The 10,379-nt window shown below is 35.2% G+C and overlaps 2 protein-coding genes across 2 annotated transcripts; one reads left to right on the forward strand and one right to left on the reverse strand.

Annotated features, from left to right (window-relative positions):
- Nucleotides 1-2,567: 2,567 nt before the first annotated feature.
- Nucleotides 2,568-5,551, forward strand: LOC107461484 (G2/mitotic-specific cyclin S13-7). The gene is made up of 9 exons (XM_052252813.1): nucleotides 2,568-2,616; nucleotides 3,048-3,174; nucleotides 3,265-3,307; nucleotides 3,390-3,542; nucleotides 4,355-4,480; nucleotides 4,556-4,804; nucleotides 4,887-5,048; nucleotides 5,134-5,312; nucleotides 5,401-5,551. Exons 1-9 carry the CDS (start codon nucleotides 2,595-2,597, stop codon nucleotides 5,549-5,551), a joined length of 1,212 nt encoding a protein of 403 aa, XP_052108773.1. The 5' UTR covers nucleotides 2,568-2,594.
- A 49-nt stretch (nucleotides 5,552-5,600) lies between these two features.
- Nucleotides 5,601-6,381, reverse strand: LOC107461485 (histone H3.2). The gene has a single exon (XM_016079987.3). The coding sequence runs from the start codon at nucleotides 6,271-6,273 to the stop codon at nucleotides 5,863-5,865; it is 411 nt and encodes a 136-aa protein (XP_015935473.1). The 5' UTR covers nucleotides 6,274-6,381; the 3' UTR covers nucleotides 5,601-5,862.
- Between the last annotated feature and the right edge of the window lie 3,998 nt (nucleotides 6,382-10,379).

A 10,379-nucleotide genomic window follows, 5' to 3' on the forward strand; every position in this document is an offset into this window, starting at 1 on the left:
TTACACCCTGCATGTGATAGGAAATACTAGTCCTCTAAGGATATGCATGATATCTAAGGAGTTGGGAGTTGCTTGTTTTGGCATTGTATTGTGGTTTATACTCTTTGGATTTGGAGACATCCATGATGACATTGTTGAAGAGGATGTTCCACAAATCTAGACTCTCCCCGTTTGGGTCGACTTGTAACAACCTTTCAAAAAAAATCTTGCTGCTCACCCACGCCACCACTCCCAATCTTGTTTACTTAACTGCTGGCTACCCACCCGCTGTTGCCTCTCACCGTGCTGTCATCCGCTCATTCCACCGAATCTTTGTGCTCTCATCTCACCATGCTACCACACCATCATCTTTGACGGGATCTCCCTTGCAGCAGCCAATTGGACATCTCACTTTCTCGCAATGACCCCTTCTACCTCATGTAGTTCTCTCTCACTAGCACTGGTCCAATGTTGCAGATCTTGCCTCTGCTTCTCTTAACTAGCAAATCTTACCTGTCATCTGGCTGATCTATTATATATTTTAATCTGCTCTAAATCCAATTTTGGACCAGAGTTTAGCTCGGCCTAAAAAATATTAGGAATTTGCAGATTTAGTATCCACGTAAGGGTCCAAAAACAAGACCAGTTGAAATTATCAAGTCAGCTCAAGGCTAAGCCAAACCCAATACATTAACACCCCTAGTCCAAAATATACACTTGGAAACTAAATTGAAGTTTATTTTATACTATGAAAGATTCAATTTATGGAATCAAGGAACAATTTAACATGTTGCATAAATTACAAAGACCAATTTAACGTTGCATAAATTACAAGGAACAACATGTTTATTTGCTCTTTTATTAGTTCTATTTTTTAGATAATTAGTTCTTGCCACATAATATCATTAGAAATTGATTCTTCTATTTCACCTTTACCTACAATGGTGTTGGCAATGCCAAAAAAATTGTTTAATTAGTGTTTGCTGTTTTTTTGTGTATGATATGGTAGTTGAAAATAAAAAACAAATATAAAATGTGTGTCAATGTAGATTTTGTTGCTGTTTTTTATTTTATTTTTACAAATAATAGCAAGCTATATAAAAATGTGAAAAAAATAAATAAAAAAATATCTGGAAGGAATATATGCAGTAGGTGGTTCAGATGGAATATTGTTTTAAAATGGTGGTAGAGAGTCAATAATTTAAGCAGATGAATCATTACGTAAAAATGGTGGTAGATGACCAATATTTCCAGCAGATGGAACATTGGTTGAAAATAATGAAAATGATAGTGAAAAGACAGTATTTCTAACAGATAGAATCTTGCGTGAAAATAATAGTGGAAGATTAGTATTTTCAGGAAAAATAGACAATATTTTTACAGAGATGATAGAATGACTGATAAAAAAAATTCATATATTTTAACTTTTTCAAAAAACTGTTTATTAATTTTTTAAGAAGTTAAAAACTTTTTTTTTAAACAGTGTCAAATACGCATATTATAACTTTTCATAATTCAAAAGTTAAAAAATAGCTTCTACTTCTTCAAACGGCCTCTTTGTGACATTATTATGTACTTAAAACTTTTTTCCTGATGCCATTTGCAAAGGACTTATAAGTGGTTTATGTGGAAAACATGAAGAGATTATATTTTCATTTTGAGAATAGGATAAATCAATTTGGATACATCATTAAGTTCGAAAATCACGTTACGTAAAGAATCGATATGTCTAGATTTTGAAAAAATTAAAAAATTAAATATATTTTTAAATTTTTAAGTATTTAAATGTCTGCAAATTAAAAGATCAATGACTTATTTATCCTTTTCACCTATTTTTACATTATTTCGATTATACTAGGGTAAATTGGCTTTTGTTGAAAGTAACAGATTCTATGCTTAATGCAAAATTGAGAAGGAACGAAGATATTTAGTGGTGGAAATTAATTAGAAGAAATACAATGTGAAATTTTATGTCAATTTTTTTTCGTACTTATTATTATTATTTTATTATATAAAAGAAAAATATCTTTCCAAACGTAGTGACATCTCACGTTATGTAACAATTTCCTCTCTTTTTCAGATAATAACAGTTCATAAGTTACGATTTTGAGTGTTGTATTCATTGAGAATATATATATATATTATGATAATAATGTAATCTTAACAATTGATTCTATTGATATGTGATTCAAATTTTAATTCTAAGGAATCATTCCGATTCAGCCAAAACTCTTATATGATAAAGAAATGGATTCTCTACTTAAAATCGCATCCATTTTAAAAGCAAATTATGATTGATTATGATGATACTGGAGTTTCCTTTTCGTTTTTAGTTAAGTTCTCCGACTCCCGATCCTATTTGTATAGAAAATTGAAGCTTCATAGTATCGTATTTTGGTTGAATTGCCAAAAAGCCACGATGGGCCTTGCCCCGAACCGGATCGGTATATTCTCAAACAAACGAAACAAACAACCTTATTTTATGTGAGAAGAAATAAAAATAAAATAGAATTAATTCAAAATTTTAAAAAATGATTATGTTTATTATTGTAGGGCAATATAAATAATGAGAACACTCGTGCTTAGAATCTCGGATTATAAAATACAGGTGGACGATGGAAAACAACCGAACAAGAGGTTTTATTTTGATTGCTTTTGATAACTCAAAACAAATGTTAATCAGATATCTTGTTCTCATTCTAAGTGTTTTTTTTCCGATATAAATGTTTTACCTGTTTGCATGTGGATTTAAGATTTTTGATGGTCTAACTAAACCCTCTCGTGTTTATAACAAAGCTAAGTTCTTAAGTCCGATCGCACGATTTTGTTTCTAATGTTACTCGTTCTCCTTTTCAATGGTTTTTAGGAAATTCGATGATTGACATTCCTGCATTTAACTGTGGCTTTTCATTTTTATATGATTTAGTAATGGTGATTACCATCAAAGTAACACATACACAATTACGGCGTAGCAGAAATTGTCTGTAACAATTTTTTTCTAATATAATTTTTTTATTTTTTACCTCGCAAGAAACATTTATATCTTTTTGTTTTCGTATTTCTTTAAGGAAAAGGGAAAGGCAAAGCAAAAACAGAGGAGAGAAGACTAGGAAATCGTCGAATTCTTGGAGATATTGGTAACCTTGAAGGGCTTAAAACTACTGATGGCAAGCACATTTCACGGCCTATCACAAGGTTCTCTTTTTTTTTTTCTTCATAATTCAGTTGGATTGATCTACCAAAACATACAATTTATTTCTAAGCTAACTTGCTTGTTTCTTGTAGGAACCTTTATGCAAAACTTTTGGCAAATTCACAATCTACTGCCGTAAAAACAAAATGCTCTTTGCTAACTTTGTTAATGATCTTGAATTGAATGTCTATCTACTGCTAATTATATTTATTTTCAGAACTTTGTTCAACTTGAATTAGACAGTACAGCAAGTGTTCACAAGAAGCATGACTTAGAGGAAAGCGGTGAGCACGATAATGAAAGAAAGTTTAAGAAAAGATCTTGTAGGAAAGTCATGACTTTAACTGCAGAAATTACTGCACAGAGCAAGGTACTTCACTGTTGTTTATACCCTGCATGTGTCAGAAATACTAGTCCTCTAAGGATATGCATGATATATAAGGAGTTGAGAGTTGCTTGTTTTTTGGTTTGTACTCTTTGGATTCGGAGACATCCATGATGACATTGTTGAAGAGGATGTTCCACAAATCTAGACTCTCCCCGTTTGGGAGTTGCTTGCTTAACTGCTGGCTACCCACCCGTTGCTCGCCTCTCACCATGCTGTCATCCACTCATTCCACCTAATCTTATGCTCTCATCTCACCATGCTACCACACCATGCAGTACTCTCTCACCACCACTGGTCCAACGTGGCAGATCTTGCCTCTGCTTCTCTTAACTAGCAAGCAAATCTCGCCTCTCATCTCTGTCTGATCATTTTTCTTTTCATTTTCCTATAATGATCTTTCTATTAAGTCTGGACTAATGATCTATTATGTATTTTAGACCTGCTCTGAATCCAATTTGGACCAGAGTTTAGCTTGGCCAAAAAATATTAGGAATTTGCAGATTCAGTATCACGCAAGGGACTAAAAACAAGACCAGTTGAAATTATCAAGTCAGCTCAAGGCTAAGCCAAACCCAATTCATTAACACCCCTAGTCCAAAATATACACTTGGAAACTAAATTGATATTTATTTTATACTATGAAAGATTCAATTTATATAATCAAGGAACAATTGAACATGTTGCATAACTTACAAAGACCAATTTAATCATTTACTCATTTATATAAAATCTTCAGTACACAAGGATCATTTAATTTTACTGATTTTCATAGATTTCAATTATATTTTGCCCAGGCTGCTAGAGAAGTCTTGTCTAAGCCTGATGAACAGCATGTTGACATCAATGCAGACAATGGTAATATTGATTTGGCAGTGGCTGAGTACCTTGATGATTTATACATATTCTATAAGCTAACAGAAGTATGTAGCATTCTCAACTCTTAAGCCTTGCACTGCTGTATCTATATCCTTTTCTTAATAGAATTTATGATGTAGGATGAGAGCCGAATTTCAGATTACATGAACTCACAGAATGAAATCAATGAGAAGATGAGGTCCATTACCGTGGACTGGCTCATTGATGTGCACTGGAGATTTAACCTAATGCCTGAGACACTCTATCTTACCATAAACATAATCGATCGATACCTCTCGTTGACAGTTATACCAAAAGCAGAATTACAGTTGGTGGGCATTTGCTCAATGCTCCTAGCTTGCAAATATGAAGAGATAGTAACTCCTAAGGTCACATTGCTTCTACCAAGCAACACATTTTGAACCTTTCTACTATTACTTTTATGCTTCAATTTCTTTGTTTTGGCTGCAGGTTAAGGTCTTTGCTAAACTAACAGATGATGCTTACACCAACAAACAGATAGTGGACATGGAAAATGCAATCCTTGAAAAGTTAGAATGGTATCTAACAGTTCCCACACCCTACATGTTTTTAGATCAATTCATCAGAGTTCCTGAGCAGCCAGATATTGAGGTAACATATGTTGAGATTGCACTATTGCAATGCAAACTTGGTTCCATGGTTTCTTTGATTTGATATATTTAAACACAAACTGCAGCTGAAGAACATGGTTTTTTTCCTGGCTGAACTTGGTCTTATGCACTATCAAATTGTTCTGCACTGCCCCTCATTGATAGCTGCAGCAACAGTCCTTGCTGCACGTTATGCACTCAATCGGAATCCATTCTGGACTGAAATACTAAAACTCAGGACTGGCTATGTTGCAGAACAGATAATGTAAATCTCTATTTTGTTAATTCAAAGACACCTCTTTAACTTAATCTAAATGAAAGAGTGATTAAACACTTGAGATCTCTTTTAACAGGGAATGTTCAAAGATGTTAATCAGATTTCAGTCAAGTGCTGCGGATTCTAAATTGGATACCGTGATCCAAAAATTCTCAAGTCCAGAGAGAGGAGCTGTTGCACTTTTACCTCCGCCAGATCCCAAACACCAAGTCAATAACCTCACCTGAATCTTTTAATAAGTAGTTGCTTTTATAATTTTGGATTTCAGACCTCAAATTTTGATAAGAGTACCGAAGTACAGATTCAAAGATTTCATTTCTTAAGAAATTAATACTGTAATTAGCTTATTTTAATAACAAATCATGATATCATATCAAATTTAGATTCTAACTGAGAATATTGCAGGCATATTTTTTAAAATACCAAGTACATTAGTTTTTTTCGAGAGTCGTAATGACAATCATCACAGCATACAAGGGATAAAACGAAAATACCAGATTACTTACTAATTAGAGGTTAATTAAAAATGAAAAGTTGATTATGCCCTCTCGCCTCTGATTCTGCGTGCAAGTTGAATATCTTTGGGCATAATGGTGACTCTCTTGGCATGAATGGCGCAGAGATTAGTGTCTTCAAAGAGGCCAACAAGATATGCCTCAGCCGCTTCTTGGAGAGCAGAAACGGCGCTGCTCTGGAAACGAAGGTCGGTCTTGAAATCCTGAGCGATCTCCCGCACAAGTCTCTGGAACGGGAGCTTCCTTATGAGGAGCTCCGTGCTCTTTTGGTACTTCCTGATCTCCCTCAGAGCCACCGTCCCCGGCCTGAAACGGTGAGGTTTCTTCACTCCGCCGGTGGCCGGAGCTGACTTCCTGGCGGCTTTCGTGGCCAGCTGCTTCCTCGGAGCCTTTCCTCCGGTGGATTTGCGCGCTGTCTGCTTCGTACGAGCCATTTTCCCTCCAAAAGAGATCTCAAAGAAAGTTGAAATTTGCGAAGAGTGATTCACAAGAAGTAGCAACTAGCAACACTAGATGGTATTTGAATTGATGCGAAGATCCCTTAGACTTGAAAGAATATATAGCAGTGAATTAGCGGGAACTTTTCCCCAAGGGGAGCAAAGATTGCAAATGGAGCGTTTTGGATCGTAGATTAAATCTTAATCAACGGTCTCGGTGCATTTTAAATCAAAAGCCTCGGATTACAATCCTTGTGCTTTTAAGGGGTTTTTTTTTAATCGGAGTGGAGCCAAAAAAAATTAGCCAAATTAGGATTCGTAATCAAGTTTTTTTTTGGCGGAGCGACTCAACTAAATCCATGTGGCGGAAAAGTTATTAATTTTTTTTAGTTAAATATCAAAATGGTCCTAAATTTGTAATAGAGTTTCAATCTCATTTTTTAATTTAAAATGAAAAAATATACGGAATCAAAAAATTATCAGCAAAAAATTAAATAAAATTACATTAATTTATATTTTATTTTTAATTAATTTAATTTTTTTAATTTACAATATTTGTTATTAATTGTTGTTTAATTAAAATCAACATTCGAGTGTTATCTTTTCAAATCTGCTCCTAGGATCACAAAACAGAATCAAACCTGTTTTTTCACACTTCACACTCGAAATTCTTTGGGTGCTATACTGCATGGTTTTCTCTTCTCCCTTCATATCATTGACGGCGCCACCTCCTCTATTGGACCATCCAAGCGCCGCTCCATTCTCAAGTGAAGTATACGCTCTCGATTATTCATCCTATCATGACGGCTACAGTGTATGGTGCCTCATTGGTTACATCAGCAACGCCAACCTCATCCAGTCAAACAATCAAGAGAAGGGTGTGGTACAATACTTTCGGAAGAGAGCATCTTCCATGGCGTTTTCAACTCCGGAAGGCGGATCGATTAGTACATTTATCAATCCAACACAAGGCGATGAACAATTCAGTGTGGGTGAATTAGTTATTCAAGAGCAAGAAGGGTCGAAGGTATGTTGCATAAGCTTCTCCTTCGTTGTTAAAAATTTTATAACAATGTGTTATTTGAATGTTTATTATTCATGTTAATTAGATTTTTTTTAGTTCAAAAAGTATATTTATTTAAAAAATTCTGGCACAGTTATATATTGAGATGAGCAAAGTATGCTTAAAAATTGCTACTAAATACTTACCCAACATTTTCGAATCATAAGAATTGCCATCATTAAAGTATGCTTGACTCCCAGCTTTGTTTTGTAATATTTTTTTATGGTTTTAATTGGACTCATTCATTATATAGTAAGGAATGTTCTTAACTTGACAATGATTTTTTTCGGTCTCTTTAATTGAAGGTCGACGAAATTACCGATGATGTTGTAACTAGAAAGGATGAGTTAGACGACGGACACAAGGTTTGAATGTGCCATGTGAATGTTTCTAAGTCATGCTAATTAGATGTTTTTTAAGTCATATTAGACCTTTTACTGTGTTAATTTTGTATTATTGACTAAGAAAGAATATGTGCTCTTTTTGGTAGTATTTATGCCTTGGCAAATTTTTTATGAGAATAATCTTTGATTTTACTTTTCATCTACTTTTTTAAGGTAGGTTACATCAATTTGGCATATGCTTTCAATATAGTATAACTCTATTATAAAGTGCTTTATGAATCCTGAAATGGTATTAGACCATATAATGATATAAAAGAAAAAAAGTACAGTGATGATTGTACACTTCACTAAAGTTCAAATATCATCTCTAGATTTATCATCATAGAATTTTACTGGAAATCTTCCCAGTTTACTATATAAAGGTGTTTTGTGATTTGTGAACCTATCAAATGTATTGGTTCCTTATGTGATTAACTCATTAACCATATAAATTCAAACCAATCCAATATTCAATATATTGGGTTGGGCTAAAATTTTGGTTAGTATTTATAGTGAAACAAATCTGTATAATATAGATGTTTTTAAAATTCAAAAAGCTCATTTATTTGAAAAATTCAGGTACAGTTAAATATTTATTTGAGATATTATTAAAGTATGCTAAGAATTTGTATTAAATACTTACTGTGTTAGGGCTAGTTTTAATTCGTATCTAATTTTGCATATTGATGTTACAATTGCCGGATCATAGTGGTGTAAGTGAAGAGGAAATTTCAGTCATAGGAATGAGTTTTGGTTCGTTGCCTCTCGCACAGAAATTTTATGCAAATTATGCAAAAAAAAAGTGGAGTTCGTTACTAAAATTAGGAACACGAATTTCGATAAGACGCATAATGAATCAAAGATACCGGTTAATTAATCTATTTACTGCACGCGAGAAGGTTATTGAGAGTCTAGGGTGAACGCAGCAACTCGAGCAAACAGAATTGCAGCCACGAGATGCAGAGTAAGGATGTATGTCGTGCTGGACAAGGAGAAGGAAAGTTGGGTTGTGTCTAGATTAGAACTGATGCATTCTCACTCCTGTTCGGCTAAGAAAGCTGTCCACTATCATGAGTACCGGAAGCTGACCATGCATGCTAAGTGCGTCATACGGATAACGACGAGGCTGAAATACGACCCAACAAGACGTATCTAGCACTGGCAAACGAGGTTGGTAGGTCCGCAAACCTGGATTTTTCAGAAAATGATGTCAGAAATTACATCACACGCAATCTCCGATGCTCCGATGACAATGAGGACTTTCAGGGGATGATGAATTATTTCGTTCGAATGAAGGAGATCAATCCCAACTTCTGTTATGCCATAGATGTTGACGATGCTAATAAATTTAAGAGCACACTATGGGTAGATGTAAGGTGTAGGGCTTCGTATGAATATTACGGAAAAGTGGTGTCGTTTGACACCACTTACAGAAGAAACAGGTCTGTATACTTATTGGTGAATTGCAAGAGCAGTTATTTGTTAAATTTGTCTTGTTGCCTCACAGTTGTTTTTGCTCTTTCCACAGGCATGGTCTGCCGTTTGCATCCTTTGTAGGTGTAAACCACCATGGGAAGTCTACTCTATTTGGCTGTGCTTTACTTGGGAGCGAGGAGATCCCTAGTTTTGAGTGGGTGTTCACGCAGTAGGTGAGATGCGTCGGGACTGCACCAATGGGGATTATCACTGACCAGTGCAAGGCGATGGCTGGTGCTATTAGGAAGGTCCTACCTGACACTGTCCACCGATGGTGCTTCTGGCACATAATGAAGAAATCACAATTCAAGCTCGATAGATACGCTAGGTACGGAGAATTGAATGCAATGATGAATCACATTGTGTGGAATTCTCCTTCGACTGAATCATTCGAGGCTGATAGGGCTGGTTTCATCAAACAATTTAACTTAGGCCACAACAGATGGTTAGCAGGTAGGTGATTGTTAAATTATATCCCGTCTGTTGGTTTTTAGTTGCCTATTTATTCACTTCATGTTATTTTTGCTGCCTTGATTCCATTCTTATGTTTATGCTAAGAAATGTAGCTGAGTTTTCTACCTCTATAGACAGTGGATGTTCTTTTCAATATATAATTTTTTTTCGTAGTGTGTCTGGATGTCTTTTTAATTTATTTTATCACTGCGTTGGAAGTGAGGTCATCATGTTGTTTATAAGCGGCACTCTTATGCATTTGTTTTTTTTTTGGCAGACCTTTATGCGAATCGACGGAAGTGGGTTCTAATATTCTTTAAGAGTAAATTTTGGGCAGGCATGAGGAGTACACAGCGAAGTGAAAGTATGCACGTATTTATGGTGGATACCTACATTGCAAGAGTGGGTTGGTTCAGTTCGTCCATGAATACGACAATATGCTTGGAAACAAGGAGCTGGAAGATGATGCTGCGGACTCGAAAGGAGTCATCCCATGTATAGGGAGCACGGGCATTGAGAGACAATTTCAACAGGAATACACTAGTAGTATGTTTAGAACTCTTCAACTGGAGGTAAGAAAAAAACCGATTGCGTGGTTAGATTAATTGAACAAAAGGGAGATATAATTTCTATTAAAGTGGACGAGCAGAAGGTATTTTGGGGGAAGCCTGTCTACGATACTTTCAGGGTCGAGTTTGACCCTTTGAGTCGAAAGGGTTAGTGTGAGT

This window comes from Arachis duranensis, chromosome 8 (genome assembly GCF_000817695.3).
Source record: "Arachis duranensis cultivar V14167 chromosome 8, aradu.V14167.gnm2.J7QH, whole genome shotgun sequence".
Classification (NCBI taxonomy): Eukaryota; Viridiplantae; Streptophyta; class Magnoliopsida; order Fabales; family Fabaceae; genus Arachis; species Arachis duranensis.